Source organism: Astyanax mexicanus, chromosome 7 (genome assembly GCF_023375975.1).
Source record: "Astyanax mexicanus isolate ESR-SI-001 chromosome 7, AstMex3_surface, whole genome shotgun sequence".
NCBI lineage: Eukaryota > Metazoa > Chordata > Actinopteri > Characiformes > Acestrorhamphidae > Astyanax > Astyanax mexicanus.
Window position 1 is genome coordinate 43,098,832 of NC_064414.1, and position 18,562 is coordinate 43,117,393.

The 18,562-nt window shown below is 37.1% G+C and overlaps 1 protein-coding gene across 1 annotated transcript in view; it reads right to left on the minus strand.

Annotated features, from left to right (window-relative positions):
• si:dkey-103j14.5 (isoaspartyl peptidase/L-asparaginase) overlaps nucleotides 1–17,635 on the minus strand; it is a 31,712-nt gene extending 14,077 nt beyond the window's left edge. Inside the window, exons 1-4 of the mRNA XM_007256092.3 lie at nucleotides 17,555–17,635; nucleotides 15,649–15,876; nucleotides 11,959–12,101; nucleotides 2,943–3,106 (exon numbers count right to left, since the gene is read on the minus strand). Of these exons, the coding sequence (XP_007256154.3) occupies nucleotides 2,943–3,106; nucleotides 11,959–12,101; nucleotides 15,649–15,835 (494 nt within the window). The 5' untranslated portion in view covers nucleotides 15,836–15,876; nucleotides 17,555–17,635. The remainder of the gene's footprint in view (nucleotides 1–2,942; nucleotides 3,107–11,958; nucleotides 12,102–15,648; nucleotides 15,877–17,554) is intronic.
• Between the last annotated feature and the right edge of the window lie 927 nt (nucleotides 17,636–18,562).

Genomic DNA, 18,562 nt, shown 5'->3' on the forward strand with positions numbered 1-18,562 from the left:
GGTTTAAAATTATTCTTCCGCATGCTCAGTCCAATTACCCATTCTCACCAGAGAGGGCCCTCAATCCTGAAACTTACAGACGTCAGCTTTAATTAACACATACAGAAGAAGTGTGTAACGCATGTCTAACGCAACATGCAAGACTTCACAGTACAAAGTTGTGGAGGTTCCTATTGGTGTCCTTAAGTGTCCTTGGTGTCCCTCTTGTGCACTTTTAAGGTTATTAATGCCTTGTTTTAAATATCTGGGCTCTCCGGATTCTAGCAAGGAAGGATGTGTGGAGCTACTTTGAGCTGGATAATGGTGTAAAAAGCTGTTTATCAAGGGAAATTATGCCCCGTGTCACCCAGTCTGAAGGGTGTTCGAACAAACTGTTAAAATCTCTAGAAAATCTCTGTGGGAGAATGGAGGTGTGCTATTCATCAAAGGTAAGTACTTTTTTTATCATGTTTTACTACACCAAAAGTCCATTTTACACCAGAGTTCTCCAGAGTTTTATATGCTATATGTACTAACGGTAAAGCTATGGTAAATCTATTAATTCAAAATTGAATCCATCTATCTATCCAGTCTTACAACCATCCATCTAGCCACCCAAATTAAGTACTAAGTACTATTAAGTAAGTGTTCTTTAATAATGCAATAAAACTATTGGCGAACCCACTACACTGTATTTGACATCCCTCTTTGACCCCAGAATGAGGGCAGTGACTTTAATTATGAGTGTGTTTAAATCAGTGTGTGTTTTAATTCGGCACCGTGCCCTCAGCAAGCGCTGTCACGCTGGGGCTGGTGTTATATACGAGCTCGGTCCGGTGGACTGGCCAGCGGGAGTCACTGTATAATCATCCTAAATGAAGGGTGGAGGGTAATTGCGTTCCAAGGGCTGCGTATAAAAGAGCTCACTGACAGTGGTGTGGCTGTGGAGTACGGGGAGGCCATCAATAATGAAGGTGCGGCGGCGGCAGCGGGGCAGGATGAAAGGCCGTAGCTCAGCCAGCTGTCACTTAGCACCCCCACGGCACTATTTTTACCAGTTCCCAGTGGGGCTGGGGTTACACCTTGCCCTGGCCCGGCCTCCCCCACTCCTGAGCTCCTGGCCCGAGGAAGTAGAGGTGACAGGCTGGAGCAACTCTGTTGCAGTGGCTGCAGTGCTTGAAAGCCTCTGGGAAAGCCTTGAGCTCCAGCGCAGGTGCAGCAAGCTGCTGAGAGGCTGCACAAGGGCCGCTGAGCCTCTCTCAGGCCAGACGCTTCAGATTCAGCCTAAACGCTGTAGGCTTGCAGGCCACAGAGTAATACACGAGCCCTGTAGCGGCTCCAAATGATAAAAGAGCAACTATACATGGAAGGATCTAAATGGGACAAGAGATGCAAGTAGGGCTAATTCAAAAATGTCAAACAAACTCAGCCTCAAACAGGAGTGAGAATAAGGTTAGATGCAGCGCCGAATGATGTATTGCCCTGTCAGAGAGTTGACCCAATATGCTTATTTTTACGAAACATCCCGTAAAAGATGTTTTTCAGAGCAAACAACAAAAATAACAACAATAAATAATACATACTGATAGATTATCACCAATATTACAGTGGAAATAGCTTCATTTTTCATTATGAGACTATCAAACGAGCTCCTGAAGTAAAAAAAATAAATAAAAAAACGAGAACATGATTTACAAGCTTAATCTTAAAAGCTGTTATATGGCTAATAGATGGCTAATGGTCACCTGAATTTCCATTCTAAAAAAAAAATAAGTGTAGTTTCTAAAAGCTATAAAGTTCTATATCATGGGACAACCTACGCACATACAAACAGCTGCACACAGCAGCTCAATCAAACTGTACTTTTCATATAACCATTGGTTATCATTATGTTGTGTAGCATCCATATCCTTCCATTAACAAGCTGCAATGCTTGGCAGAAAATCTATTATTGTATTATTTCAGATATTATTCAGAATAAATTCAGCCATTAATTGACTGCTGAAGTTCACCATGAACATTTAATCAGCTTGTATTTTTGAACAGTTATTCCTTATTCATAAAGTGTAGCAATATGCTTTAAATGTGGCAAAATCACTGCAACTCAAAGCTTCTTGTGGCGTATTGCTTTAATAGGTCAGAATTTACAGTTACAGTACATAATAATACTTAAATGGCAGATAAATGCTTCTAAACCATAATAACTAAAAGGAATAATATTGGATTTTGGCATTGGCACAGAATTCTCATATTGGTGTTTATCTATTACATGGTTCATTTATTATATTTTTTTCATTTCATTTTTTGCTTCATTTCTTACATCAGTTGAGGGCTGACATTACAATCACTTTTTAAGTGTTTGTATAATTCAATATTTCTACGAAACAACTGAAACAATCTGGGAAATAAGTTTCTTTTTAAAAAGTTTAGGTGCTATTTCTTTCACAAATAATAATACAATTTAAATTGTAGCTATATGATAACAGCATGCAATTATAGACCATCAATCTGCAATACAATGAACACAGTGAAAATTAAAAACACACTTATTTTGTTTCTTTTTATCATCAACAGGATTATATTCACACTTTTCTTAATTCATATTGTGCCTGTATGACAAATTCAGCAGTGTACTACAGTTTTATTGTTGCTGGATGGCTTTTTGCATATATATATTTTTTTTTTACAAAAAATGAGATTTTTTTTTTTTTTTTTTTTTTTACAAAAAATTAGATTATTAAATCAGCTATTGAGCTTAATGAGAAACCCTGCTGTATCAGAATGTATTGAAACAAAGAAATGAATGAATTAATGATTTGCCTGAAAGGTATTCTTTAAAAACCAGAGGTTCTTCAGTGATTTTCAGTAAAGACAACAGATGAACCACAAAAACAAGAAAGATAGTCAGCAGCTGAGCATCCTTCAGTTATTGTTATGCATGTGTGTTTGTGTAGGCAACTTACCATTGTGAGTTAAAGAGCTCTTTGACACCAACAACATACTTCTTACAGTGTTCCCACTCTCTCCTCTCTTCCTCAGTCACCAGAGCGTCTGTGGGCAGCATGCTAATGCCAATGCTTTCTGCAAACTGGTTTGCTCCGCGGTCGGTCAACATGACATGGGGGGTCTGAATTAACAAAAAAAAAAAAAAGGAAATTAAACAAATGTATCAGGAGTGATTTGAGACTAAATGTAATGTTCTGCCCTATCAATAAGGTGTGAAATATGTGCTTAAAATATATTATTTAAAACAAAACTTAAATTTAATATACACAAATGTGGCTAATCCATCTTAAAGTCTAACAAATTAAACAAATGAAAGTACTTTATAGTAGAGTTTAGATTCTCTGCCCGAGCCTGAGCCCAAACTGATGCCCGACCTGGGTTGGCCCGAGATTTCCCACCACTTTCCTCAAGAAAATGTTCTGTGACATAGACGTCTGTTTTTTAATGCTATTTTTATTTTATATAAAGCTATGGAATGATAATTACAATATAGTAAAGCAACAAATCAAACTGTGTTATTCTATGCTTCTTCAGTGTTGCAATGTTACTTAACATCATTCTGAACAGATTTTGCTCATTCAAACAGCCTGAAAATATATATATATATATAAAAAAAAGCTAATTTTTAACGTTCTACTTCCTAAAAGAAAATAAAAAATTCTCAGGCAGTTATCAAAAATGTATTCCAACCTAGTCAATGATCGGTGTGATAGGTTTTCATTTTCTCCTTGTAATCTAAGCCACATGTTTTTCTTTTGCCCAGTTTTGCAGAGGTTCTGGACATGTTAGTTTGATATTATGTCCAAGGTTTTGGAGGTTGAAATAGATATGTGTCCACTGGTGGCACAATTTGACCTTTCCCTTTAACGATCCTCATTTACCCGAGGGCAGGAACAGGTCTTGGCCATTACCTTGAAAGGCAACTCCGCCTCATTTTACACCCAATTAAACTCTTTTCTTTCCTTTCCTATGTTGATTCGCTTTCAACGTTGCTGGCCGACTGAACTTAAACTTTGGAGTACTATAATAATTTGGATTGATTTATCTTTTTTTTTGTTTGTTTTTTTAGTTTTATAGTAATAAATTGTATATAATAAATTAGGCTCTTTTATTATAGTGTGTGTGTAAATTCACTATGTCAAATTACTGTATGTCTAATCAACTTTCAATGTATACAGTTAATATCAAAGTCATTACTTAGTTAATTATTTATATACACTAACAATGACCATCACAAATTTACACATAATGGCATAATTCTGAATGAGTGCACCAGTGGCCACTTTAGTGTTCAGCCATCCCACACGCTCAGTAACAAATTATAAGGACTAGTAAATGGTAACTTGTTCTTACAGCCTTCAACACTAAGGCCAGACAAGCACAATAAGGGAACTTATTAAGGCCTGGAGAAAAAAACTCTTTGGTCCCCAGTTGGGCCACACATACAGAAAATGGCCTGTAATGTAGACTAGTAGATGCTATTTTTGTTTTAGATATAGCTCTAATGTGATAAACACAATATAGCAAAGCAACAAAATCAAACTGTGTTTTTCTTAAATAATTCTCTGTCTGTTTAATTGCTGTTGTCAAGCGAGAGCTGCAAAATGACATTTTGTTGTTTTCTTGTAAGCAATGACAATAAATCGATTCTGATTCTGATTCTGAATAGGTCTATGCTTCTTTAGTGCTGCAGTGTTAATTAACACAATTCTGAATAGATTCCTCTCATTCAAACAGCCTGAACATGTTTTTAATAATCTCAGTAACTACTTACTAAAAAATGTCGGGTTTAAATCAGGCTCGGGCTCATAATGACAGTTTATGAGATGGATCGGGTCAGGCTCGGGCACAATATGCACGGGCATATTCACACATACAGACCCCACATGGGCATGTTATTTAGGTGCACACTTTGCTGAATTATTCTAAAAGCTTGCATTATAAGTGAAAAATGACATTTCACAGAAAATGCCATCAGTATTCTCCACCTTACTATGTATGATGAAATTATCCCCACTGCAGTACGATTCAGTTCTGTAAAAGTCAGCACTGGCTTTCCAACCAGACCAACTGAACAAGCAAACAAGACTGATATACCACCTTGACCTGCGCACTCAGCACGCTAACGGCACCAATTAGCTCTGGAGTCACAGCTGCGGTTAAATCTACCGCGTCTGTACATTCCCAGGCTGTGGGCTTTAGCGGCTACTCTACGACTTGGAGGGAGCTATTAAACCACATCAAATGAAGCATTTGCCTGCATTCTTGCTGATACAAGCCAATTGTAGAACGCAGCACTTTCAGGCAGTTCCTGGATAATGAGCTGCAGATCAGAACTCCTCAAATGACCCCCCAAACCCTGATCACGTGCACTTGAACTTATGGTCAACTGTGCTGATAATTTCACAGCTGTATCATCGCTACTGCTGCGACTCGGAAATGAAGGTCACTGTTAATAAGTTAGGGGGAAATAGACTAGAAGGACTTGCAGAAGGACTTCTGCTCTGTTCTTTTCTTTCTCATTGATAAAGATCATTCACACAAAAAAATATATAACAAATAAATCATTTAGTGTCTGCCTGAATTACTAAAAAAATCAAGGAAAACACATTTTTGTTCTTTGTCAATTCAATTAAAAGCATAACGTGTGATAAACCTAACAGTTTTTTAAGGTACAATTAGTCACAGATAAGAACTATATTAACCCTTGTGTGGTGTTCTCATTTTTTATCAAATGATACTAAAAAAATATTTTTTCTAACTCAAACTCATTGGCATTGGCTCCTTTTTTTGTGAAAAACATATATCAAAACACATTTTCGATAAACACACACTGTACACGCAACCCCCCCCCCCCCCCCCCCTTCACATTTATATTACATACAGTATGTTTGGCCAAGGGCTAATAAACATTGCTTCATTTGTAAATTTGAAACTAAACTAATTTTCTACTCATATCTTGAGTTTAATTCATTTTCGTTTACATTTTATTAAAAAACTAATAAAAAAAAGTAGCCCTTTTTGAAAGAAATGTAACATAAGAAAGGTAAAGGGCTAATATTAACCATGTAAGCTGTTTATATTTTTTGCAATTTAGGTGAAGCAAGCATGTGTAAAGCATTTTAATGTAAAATTGCTTAATTTTGCTGAATTAAATACAAGTAACAAAGTAAACCAGTAACAAAAATATGAACACCACACAAGGGTTAAGGGGCTCCAGGTGGTCCAGTGGTTTAATGTGCTGCCAATAATGTTTGAGGATTGCAGCAGCTGCATTATAGCATCAGTGATAGGGGGAGATCATATGAACGAGGATCAGATAATTGATCTTTCAAATTGTTAAGAAAAAAAAGGTCATATTATAGGTAAAAATATATTTTATTATATTTAAATTTTTGAATGCTAGAGTTTTTTGTGTGCATTGAAGTTCTTTATTAACCTTTATGAAAAGAGCCCATAGTGACAAATAAATAAAAATTCTCAGTGCATCACAGTGTATGAACTTGTATTCATTCATCTGACCTTAATTACAGATCTTATTACAGTCTGTTCCAATCATTCAAAAATTCAAAAGATTTAATAAAATGTTTTACATTTCATAGAACTGGTTCAGACACAATTGTAGGACATCTTAAAATACAAGTGATGAACTTAACACTGTGCCATTAATGATATATCTGGATTTTAACTTTAAAGTATGTAATTAGGCTTACATTTATTATAAAATGTGATTTGAATATGTAATAACCTATAAATATTTAGGCTTCTGTAAATGCAAGCATAAATACATTATATTATGTACATAACATGTTATTAATTTATTAAGTTTGTTTAGGTTGTTTTTACATTTTCTGCACAGAAACAACAAGCTAAACTGACATAATTCCTAACAATAGTATCTCCATTGTTCTATTGAGCTTCTAGTTTCAAATAAATCCCAGACAGGCCATAAGTCCAGCTTGGGAAACTTTTAAATATTAAATTGGTTATTAATGTCATTTTTCTCTGTCAGATGTAGTGCATTTTAGATCACAGGCAAGAGCATGAGGTCAGTGAAGCTCGATCGCTGCATTGATCACGGCCTGATGAATTTTTAATAATGCCTATTAAACAGACCTGCCAATCCCTGCTAAGGCCAAGGTCTTTTGGGGCAGTCCAGACAGGTGCTGTACCAAATCAATTCTCATGTAATCCAGGCTTTTTCGTTCCCCCTGTGTCTGCAGCCTTAGAAGGTGAAATAATGGGAATAATGGTGTACTAGAGGTGTGAAAACAGCGTCATACAGGCCTTTAATATGATTCTGTAGATAAATATCTCAATAGCTGGATTCTGAGCGCTATAAAAAAGACATAACAGGTAAAATCACTAAAACAGGTTAAATATTCCTCAGACACAGGATAAAAATTAATGATCCTAAAACTATATTTTTGAATAATTCCTCTAGTATTGACTTTAATTAACAAAGATTAATGCATCATTTTTTCTACTGCGAGACAAATCTGCTATTTGTAATAAGTAATTATAAACTCTGTCAGATACATTGAGCGAGTTAGTCACATGAATAAATCAAGGCAAACGCTATTGCTGGATGACATGCTGTTAGTCCTCTGTAATGAGCTCTCTGCTGTCTTTTCACAGCTTTAAAGCTCTGCTATTTTAACACTTTTCATTTGATTAGAAACACATAAAACCTGCAACAATAAATATGCTACAGTAAATATGCACAGTTGTCTGAAAAAAAGCTGGGGAACCCCTGGTCAAATCATACTTTTTTTTAAATATATTGTTTAATTGGACATACTGAAAATAAAATCAGTACTGGCTTGTGCAACATTATAATTGCTTTACCCAAATGCTCAAAATTCAAACAACAAAATAACCAAATCAAAAATAAACAGGATGGTTCAAATCTCAGTCATGCTGCCTGACATCAGCTGCCGGAGTCCTGAGAGAGCACAATTGGCTCTCCCCAAATCTGTCCAAAGAGTGATGTCACTCAGCACACGGCATCTGTGAGCTGATGTATCAGAACTGAGTCACTGCGTTTTCCTCCGAGTGCACTGTGATGCAACTTAGGAATGCTACATTCAGCAGCAGCACAAAAAAGGCGGAGTCTGACTTCACATGTATCGGAGGAGGCATGTGCTAGTCTTCACCCTCCTGGTGTTGGGAACATTATTAGTGATGAGAAGGAGTGCAGCTAAGTAGTTGGGCTATCAGCAGACTTTTAAAATTGTAAAATTCTCCCATGAGGAGAACAAACACACACACATCTTTTATAATATATATATATATATATATATATATATATATATATATATATATATATATATATATATATATATATATATATTTATATATATATATATATATATATATATATAATAAAAGACATTTATAGCACAAGACATAAAATGGGTAAAATTGTGTCTCATAATCTTCGTGCTTTGACGAATTCATATTATAAGGCTTCCATTTTCACCATTACAAAGAGTGCTGATTGAAATCAATCTGAAATCAGACAGCATTGATCTCCCTTTGACTCTGTCATCTCAAAGCTGCAGATGAAATAACATCTTAAAGTGTAAGGAGTCAGGCAGAGCTTACAGCCCAGACTCTTCTGATCTGAATGCCATGGCTTTTTGGGGAAACATTCACATACTTTAAAAATATATAGGTCATAATTCTTATATACCACAGCTTTTATTTGTGAGCTGACAGACTTGGCTCAGTAGACTCTGAACACAGTGTACAGTGTCTTTCTTCAGTAATATGTGTGTTCAAGGCGAGGCATTTATAGAGAGGCTATTCAGAAAAGGAGACTGGTGAGACTGGGTGCTAAAATAATTATATCTCTTATAATTTACCATTCTGTGATGAAATTTAGCAAAAAAAAATAGTCTAAACAAACAACAGTTAAAAGATCAGTGCTAGTTTAGGGCTGGATGATATGGCTTTTCTGTACAATATATTCTGTATATATTTTATCATTTTGATCAACATGATATAATTCCAATATTAGTAAAAAAAACAGTACACTCTAAAAACAGAGGTACGATATGAGTACTTTTTTGTTCTCAAAGGTACACTCTTCATAATTCTACCCTCAAAGGTACAATATTGGTCTTTACAGGGTCAGATGTGTTCCCTCTGAAGTACAAAGTAATTTCTAACAGCAATAAGTACAAATTTGTACCATTTAACCAGCCAAAGAGTGCATTCAGTATTCTGTATCACTGTACTAATAAACAATATATATTTTAATTGCACATTTTTCATTTGAAAACCAGACAATTTTGGATCATTAAGTTCTTGATACATATTTAGTTTATGATAATGTTTATAATGTTTATAATCTTTACTGGCACAAAAATATGGGTACAAAAAAGGACTTTCACTAAAAGGTACTTTTTTGTACCTCAATATAAGGTACAGCCCCAGTGACAAGCTTTGTACTCTTTTAAATACAAATCTGTACTTACTTTTCTTAGTGTGTATAAAAGCCTATGCACATAAAAATGGTGAAAAGATGGTAAAAATATTATATCACAATATTTAAAGACAATTCCATTATACACATTATTTAAAGCACTATTTTGACACAGGCAAAATGCTTCTGCAGTGGCAAATTCTTAAAAACTAGCCAGTCAAGTACTCTTTCATGCATAGAACAGTGATGTTTATTATATTTAAGTTTCACATCATCCAATTAAACAGGCTTTTTTTTTTTATATTCTCTGTAATAAAATGTACAGTTGTGTTAGTTTTCTACTAGTTGGTTCAGTACTGATGATATCCTCAATACGCTTATTAAATATATTGTTGATACAATAGGAAAAGTGTTTGATTAACAAAAAATGTTATAAAATATATTCACATTGCCCAGTTTTAAATTCTACCTGGGAAACTAGCAGGTTGATTACTGATACAAAACACAATACACACCAAAAGTCCAACAATGAAAAACAGACGTATTTAACAGTATCCTGTAGATAGTCCTCTGGCTTTAATGTCTGCCTCACACGCTCTCAGTGGTGTTTAAACCTGATGAAGGGTTTGCTCTTACATCCTTGACTTCCTCAGTCCCCAGCCCACTCCATGAACTTTATGAGCAGTAGGAGAGCAGGGCACAACAGAAACACTTCAGCTAAATTAAGCATACAGCGGTTTTACACAGGCAACCTACACATATTTTTTTTTTTAGCAAGAGGAAATATGAACATTCTATTCAGCTTTTAATACATATCAATTAATACATTTAGCAGGTTACATTACAAACTGTACTATTATGAGGGGCTAGCTGTAACAGTCACTATATACCCACATTATTCATTCAATTCAGCTTTATATTGCCTGAGCCAAATCATTTTCCCATTATACATTACTTAAATATACTAACATGCCAAAAGTCACAGGATAACTGTATACGAACTGATCATGAACTGTTACCTCAGAGGATGGCTCGGGAATGCCCACACCTGTATATGTTGTGAGTCTATGTTTGGTCTTGTGAGGAAGGCTGAACACTGTCCAACATGCTCATTGCAAGGCAAAGAGAATTATGGGATTTGGAGCGAGGTCTGATAGTGGGTGCCAGATGGATGGAACATTTAAGTACTGAAGTTGTTCAAGCATTGTAGCATGTATACTAGGTATACACCTTAGTGGTCATTAACACCCACAGTGGACAGTGCAGTGGGTGGTTATGACCATGACTGGTAGTGTCTGCCTAGAATTGTCATGCTGCTCCTTTCTACAGTATAATTCAGGGGTGTCCAAACTACGGCCCGCGGACATTTACGGCCCGTTTCCATTTTTGAAGCGGCCTGCGAGGTATTTTAGAATTAGAATGAAAGTTGGCCTGCTGTTAAGCAGGTTATTATAATGTGAGATTCAAAGTTTGAAAGCTAAGTGTCAGAAACGGGCCAAAAAGTCTAAAATCCTCAGGGTCTAAAAGAGGAGAGGGTGCGCATTTCTAGTGCAGAAAAACGGGGCAAAAGAGTCTAAAAGCGGAGAGGGTGCTCATTTCTAGTGCAGAAAAACGGGGCAAAAGAGTCTAAAAGCGTTGAGAGTGCGCATTTCAAGTGCAGAAAAACGGGCCAAAGAGTCTAAAAGCGGAGAGAGTGCACATTTCTAGTGCAGAAAAACGGGCCAAAGAGTCTAAAAGCGGAGAGTGTGCGCATTTCTAGCGCAGAAAAATGGGGCAAAAGAGTCTAAAAGCGAAGAGGGTGCGCATTTCTAGTGCAGAAAAACGGGCTAAAGAGTCTAAAAGCGGAGAGAGTGCGCATTTCTAGTGCAAAAAAACGGGGCAAAACAGTCTAAAAGCGGAGAGAGTGCGCATTTCTAGTGCAGAAAAACGGGGCAAAAGAGTCTAAAAGCGGAGAGAGTGCGCATTTCTAGTGCAGAAAAACGGGGCAAAAAAGTTGCCGTATTTAAGGAGTTTAATATTAAGAGACATCATGAAATTAAACATCAATTTGAAAATTTTAGTTAACACAACACTGTCAAAGATAAAGACAGTAAGTCAAGTAAAATGATGTGTAAATGAAAGTAATCAGGAAAATGTATTATTTAAAGTGGTATATTTCATTATGTGTTTGGCCCGTGACTTCAAATATATTTCTCCTTCTGGCCCCCAACAAAAAAAGTTTGGACACCCCTGGTATAATTTATGCAAGACTGTACATCATTATCTTTATCATTACATCATCCTTCTGGAAACCAAACCGTTATTTGTAGGAAATAAATCACATACAGAGGGTGTGATTTTTAGTATGGTAATTTTTTATGTCTTGTATAAAATGCTTATAAAGCCCGAATGTGCAACTCCACATCCAAACTAGAGAGTGACTTCAGTTCAGTGAAATTGAAACTTGCTGCTTGATCAATAGCTCAGATCCATCAAGCAACACCTAATCCATCAACCAAACAGGAGAAAAAATGGTGAAAGGGTAAAAATGGTTGAAAGTGCACCTTTTCCATCACGGCGCGGGCGAGGCTAACGGGGTTGGCGATGTTTCGGACTGAAGAAACAGCTCCGGCGGCCAGTGTTTTTCCCTCCATGATGATGGCGTCCAGCTCCACTTCTCCATCAGTATTCAGCACGGCTCCGTGACCTGCAGCAAGACAGCGGCGGCGCCGCGAGAACCTCTTACAGTATCACTCTGAAGAGAATAACTGCTCACTCCTCCCCCCTCTTCACCCACTGCATTCTTCCAGCAGGCTCCATCTCTCATCTCACTCTCCCACTCTCCACACACATTTTCTCACAGGGGGGAAGAAAGGGGGAAAATTAACTCTGACCTTTGACCTCACATTGTGAGGAACTCCACTCTGAAACTTCGTAACTCTTAGCGTGGAGAGTGGACATACCGGCACTCAGCCAATCGAAAGCATGCTGGGAGGATGAGTCTAACAACTATCATCTGGTTGGAGTCTCAATGGATCATCCACCCCGTGCTCACGGATCCCCCGGAGAGAGCTTGGCCAACTGAGTCTGGCAGAGAACATTTCTAGAGAAATGATCAGGGAGGCAGAAATGCACAAAAGTGGGGTGTAGGAAATGAGCGAGGAGTGAAAGAGATGGTTGAGGAACATTTCTATACTGCAAACTATCTGAAAGACATAATTTGGAGCAATTTAGCTCATTTTGCTTGTGGTAAATGGATAAAAACACCACATTCCAATTAAACTGCTGCTGCTGCAAAAAAAAAATTCATAGGGAGGGGCTCACAGGAGATGCATTTATAATAGCAGGTGTGAACAGCTATATGTGTTTCAGCAATCATTTGGGATTAGATCATCCAGGAGTCAGGACACATGTTAATATCAGGTGTGAACAGGGCCTCAGCTCAGTTTAAAACGTGTGTCCATTAGGGGTGGCTTAAAATGTTAAAAAGGATGGCCCCAATGGTAGCACCTTCCCACATATAAAATTCAAACTTATAGCATAAGCAGTAGTTTACTAGCAGAACAATATAGTAACAATTACAGCTTTATACTATTTAATGGTATATTTAACAAATATTTAATGAAATACAATATTACACACAATGTATTATACAATAATGTACTTATTTTAATTAATTGTTTTTCTTTTTCTATTAATATGATGATCTCAGTCTTGACTAGCAAGAGTCTTAGTCTTGACCTGGAATAGATGTGTCCTAATGTTGGTCTTGACTCAGACTACAGGTTCATAAAATCTGTTCACCTTTTTCCATATCCAATGATTCGGGTATTGCTAAAGTCTCACAATGCATTACCTGCTTGAGGCTCAGTTTGACCTGTTTTAAAGCCAGCCCGAATGAGTAGAGATAATTACATGTGATTATATAAATGTCTTAATTTATCCTTTGCAGTACTTGACTTATGCTTATAGCACAGTAAATCATAAAAGGCAGGAAAAGTGCACCTTGTGCGGCTCAAAACATGCAAAAGGCATGTATTAATTCTTCTAATTAATCATGAATGTGTTTTAGGAGGAATGTTAAATAAACTGATCAGCGTGTCACTTGCCATTCCCTTTAAGAGACAGGTGTGCTCTGACTTTGGCGGATTGCTATTTCAGGGTTGCAGGTTTATTTACACCATCAAGGTGTCAGCGTCATATTTCAATGACCTATATTTTGTGTTGATGAAGAATAATGTTATTGTATTTTGTATATCTGACATGCTCTAGCTCTGTGCACTGCTGCATGTGCATGTGTGTGTGTAAGAAGAGGGGGTGTATGCGCGTGGTAAACTGCAAAAATAGCAATGAACGTCTGACTGTTGACATCTGTCTAGGTTGTATTCAGTCAGTGGCGTACCTGCAGTTTCCACTGCCAAGACAGCAATACGCCAGATATTTACCTGAACACACCTAATTTCCAGACGTCTACGCCCATCAGCGTAGATATACATTCGTAACGACGCAGGCAGAAGGTGTGAAAATAGACTGTTGGCAGAGTGTACGATAGCAACAAGCGTAGCAAAGCACCTTGCAAAGGCAATAAGTTAGGGCCTTAGATATTTGAGAACTGGTGTCTTGGCTTATGCACATTTCAAAATTGTGTTAACACTTTATGAGCAGTATATTATGCAGTCTTATTTTGTACACTGTCAAGCAAATCACATCTCTACTGCACACTACGTACCTTCACCCCCGCCGTTAACAGAGCGAGTCCTGAGGCAGCTGCGACACAACAGCAAACATAATTAATTCATAACTAATCCGAACAGCACATCACTCTCATATTCATCTCTTTTGCCGAAAGAGCGAGAGCCATCTCATTTCCCCCAATACATGCCCCATTCATTCACACCTAGCCGCGCCTGTCTCCTCTCTAAGTAGCACTGCATTAGTCATGTATTGATCAGTCTGAGCTCCTGGCTACTCCAGTGTATAAAATGATCCCCCCCTGATGAAGTGCTGATTCTGCTGCTCTTCTATGAAGACGATCTGCCATTTCACCTATGGCAGTTAGCCATCACAAATGAGATAGACCCTGACAGGCAGCTCGTGTTAATGAAGTGTCTCGTTCGGTCCCTGCTGGCTCGCTGTAATCTGATGAATACTCAAGAACCTCTCACCTTGCTCTCGGGGTAATCATTAACAACAAAGTGTCAGGGATGTACAGTGAAACACAGTCCAAGTTCCAGCTCGGGAGGAAGAACCTGACAACACTCTGCGCTAAACACTTTTCCTAGAAAGCGAAAAAACGAAGACACTGGCAGTTTTATCTAAAAAACAGAAAGAAAGCAGCAGAAAGCTAAAACGAGTTATTTAAAAAAAAACTGTTCTCTCACTCAGTGTTACAATAAAAGCTTCCTAAAATAAGTTCTTAAGAAGTTCTGCTTAGATTTATATATGTCAAATATGTCAGTGTCAACCCCTTAACAGTCCAGGATTTTTGTTTTGTTATGTTTGTCTAGTTTTTATGTCTATTTTCAAACCTGCAGAATTTGGGTTGATTCCTGCTAATGATTTGGAATTATTAAGAGGAGTAAAACAGAGAGAAAATAGACAGCATTCAGACAGTAATGGTCCTGTAGGAGATTTCAAAACCTTCAAATTTTCAGAGTTTTTTAAAATAAAGACATTTTTACACCTATAACAGTCTTTGCAATGTCATATGTTACTTTACAACTAGTCTGTAAAACTGAAATCCTCCGGAGATCCTATGTAAACCTAAAGTTACACACAGAGAAGTGGGTGCAGGTCCAGAAAGTAAATATCCAACTAGTGTAAACAGAGCTTTTAAAATGTAAACAGAGCAGAACTGCTCTGAATTACTGGGCAAAGCATATACACTATGTGTTATTTGCACAAATAACACAGAAAGGAACTGCCATGCTGTTCCTAGAGCTGTTAGCTCCTGTCTGACAAGACTTCAGCTCTGCCAGTGGGCAATCACGAGTCAAGGTGGGCGAGTCCATGAATACTAACTCACAGGTTGACGTAGACACGGTGCTTTTCCTGATCGACTCGTTTTTCTGAGTGTTTTCTTTTACTAACTACTGCAGACAACGGAGGTTGAGGAAGAGTTTGCAGCATGTTTGCAGCATGCATATACAACTCAGAGATCCCTATAGTATTTCACAAAGAACAAAAAAAGTGATTTTAGCGGAAGGAGACCTTTAAAAAAATTGGATTTAAAAAAAAAAAAGTGTGACACTAACCAGCATCAAATACTGGATCATCCTCCATCATCCTCACAGCAGCCTCAACAGCATCCAGTGCACTTCCCCCAATCTTCAGAACCGCGTTCCCCGCCCGAGCAGCAGCCTTCACCCCGGCCACAGACGCCTCGGCAAACGCATCCGGTATAGCCCACGCCCCACCGTGCACCACCATCACCGGCTTCATCCTCAGCTTTCAGCAGGAAGCAGATAAACCAACACCTCACGCTGTCAGGAGAAGAGAAATTACTGCCGGGTTACACTCTACCATGCACTGCCCTTGGACTGTACCACGCTATGTAATATAGTATTCAGATGAGCACTGACAGAACAGGTTAATGTAACTCTCACAGCTCATCTCAGCAGAGAGGCCTGTTTACAGGACGCTGGCTGTCAGCCCGCTGTCATGTTTATGCCTGCTCCATTAAGGTGAGGGCCTGTTCCATTGGCCCTGCCTGCTCTGCTCTCCTTCCACACTCATATTCTGCAGAATTACCTGCCTTCTCTCTGCAGATAAATAAATCTGCTCTATTCTCCTCACCTAATTGGGTCTATCTGTTCGGCCCACGCCATGCAGCGCTGTTTAGCATACGCCACCATCTCCAAACGCTCGTACTATACACTCCTGCTCTTTCAGCACCAGCTTCACAACTACTCTACCTTAAATTAGTTGGGCCTTTATTGTCATTGCTCAGTATGTATAAAAGGCAACCAAATGAGGTAACACTTTTGCTACTTTTGTCACCAATTAAGAAATGAAATTGCTTAAATGTAATTTTATGGAAAACGCTATTAAAAACTACAATTAAAAATATTTGCTGAACATTTTAACATCCCAGCAAAGCACAGTCTTTTCTGTTCAGATGTTTTTTTAACTAGATTGTTATAACAAAATGTGGAAATAGTTTTGATATCTTCATCATTAATCTACAATGCAGAAAATAATAAGATATTATATATATATAATAGATATCTGCTAGAATTGTTGCAGCAGGAGTGGCATGAATGTATCCAAAAGCAGTGTGTAAGACTGGAGAAGAAAATGCCAATATGCATGAAAACTGTTATAGAAAACCAGGGATATAGTATTGATTTCTGAACTATTAAACATTATGATTATTAACTTTTCTTTGCATTACTTGATGTCTGAAAGCTCTGCATATTTTTTTCATTTCTAATGGATTTCTAATTAATTTTATTTAATTGGGAGAAATTTTGTCTGTAGTTTATAGAATAAATCAACAATGTTAATTTTACTTAAACATTTATCTATAAATAGCAAAATCGGAGAAACTGATCATTTTAAAGTGGTCTCTTATTTTTTTATATAGCTGTATGTATTAGATAAAATATAGTGTATGTGTATATTTATAATGTACGATGGTAATTAAAATCTATTCATATAATATAGAGACATATCTAATGTGTACTTATTACTATTATTTAGAGTTTAGTATATTAGTTAGTAAACTATTATTTTAAGTTATAGTAAATAATACAAAACAATTAACTAAATGCTGATCAAGGAGTGCATTTTTTAAAGTAAGTTTTTGAAATAAATATTATTTATGATTTTAGTCTCCTATATGAGGAGTTATATGAAGAAGAAACCCCAGGCTGCTGAAGAAACAGTAGCTATAGTGCTCTGATTTTTTCTTATATTATTTTATTCATGTGTGAACCAACTTTCCTTCTTTCTTGCGTTCCTGCAGTCAAAGCCTTTCTTCTCTCTTTCTCTCTCATTCTCTCTCTCTCTCTCTCTCTCTCTCTCTCTCTCTCTCTCTCTCTTTCTCTCTCTCTCTTTCTCACTCTCTCTCTGTCTCTCCCACTCATACTCACACTCACACGCACATTTACACTCTTTTAGACACACACTCGGATAACAAAACCGGTAAGCACTTCTTACCTCTCTTTTTGTACAGTTTCCACTGTTCACAGGTTTTCACTGTCCTGTCATGCCCATGCGTGAGATCAGTTGCGTAATAACACAGGCTCCACCTCTCCACACACACTTATTTACATATCACTGCTGGTGGTTCCTGAACGACCAATAGGCTCAGAGCCCCAGAGCTCATTGCGTAATGTTTTGTAAAGCACTGGTTCTTAACGGGTCTCAGCCTGGGACCCACATTTTCTCATGGTCATTAAGTCGTGACCCACTTTTATACAATACAAACCAAACTAATTTATTGTTGAAAAATAGCATTTAAAAACCCATTTAAACACACATATGCATGCAAAGTGAATTTAAGATCATTTATTTAAAGAAACAGTAAAGTAGGAACATAAAAATTACATGGTTAAAAGTTACTACAATGAAATTTAATATTAAAGCTGCATAAAATAAACAATGCCACAAAATTTCACTTCTCTGCATTCAGAGTACATTAGTAAGAAACTCTTCCTGTCCTTTTTTTTTAATATAAAAGATGAGTACAAAATCAAATAAGCATTAATTATTTTACATTTCCCAGAACATGTCTTGAACCCACCAGTTAAAAATCGCTTTTTGAAACAATGCGTTTATTGCTGGATACTAGGCTGTGTACATACTGCACACTACATACTATAATACTTTAAGGTATATACTATATATTAATAACTTAATATTGTGGGTTTGGGGGGTTAGTACACAGTAATAAAGTAGAATTAAGTGTTCTCCAGCATTTATTTCTGAGTATGTATCATAGGTATTGGAGGACACTCAATTTGAACAAATTTATCTATATTACATTCTACGTACTCAATAACTAGGTACTATTAGTAATTTGTACGCAATTCAGGACGCACCCCTGTACTCAGAGGCGAAGTAGAAGTACTTTGTAGATTTTTGAAGAATCTGTTATTCTTCTCTGACACTTTTTACTTCTTCTCTACATATTTCACAAGAACCATCTGGGGAAAAAAGTAAATT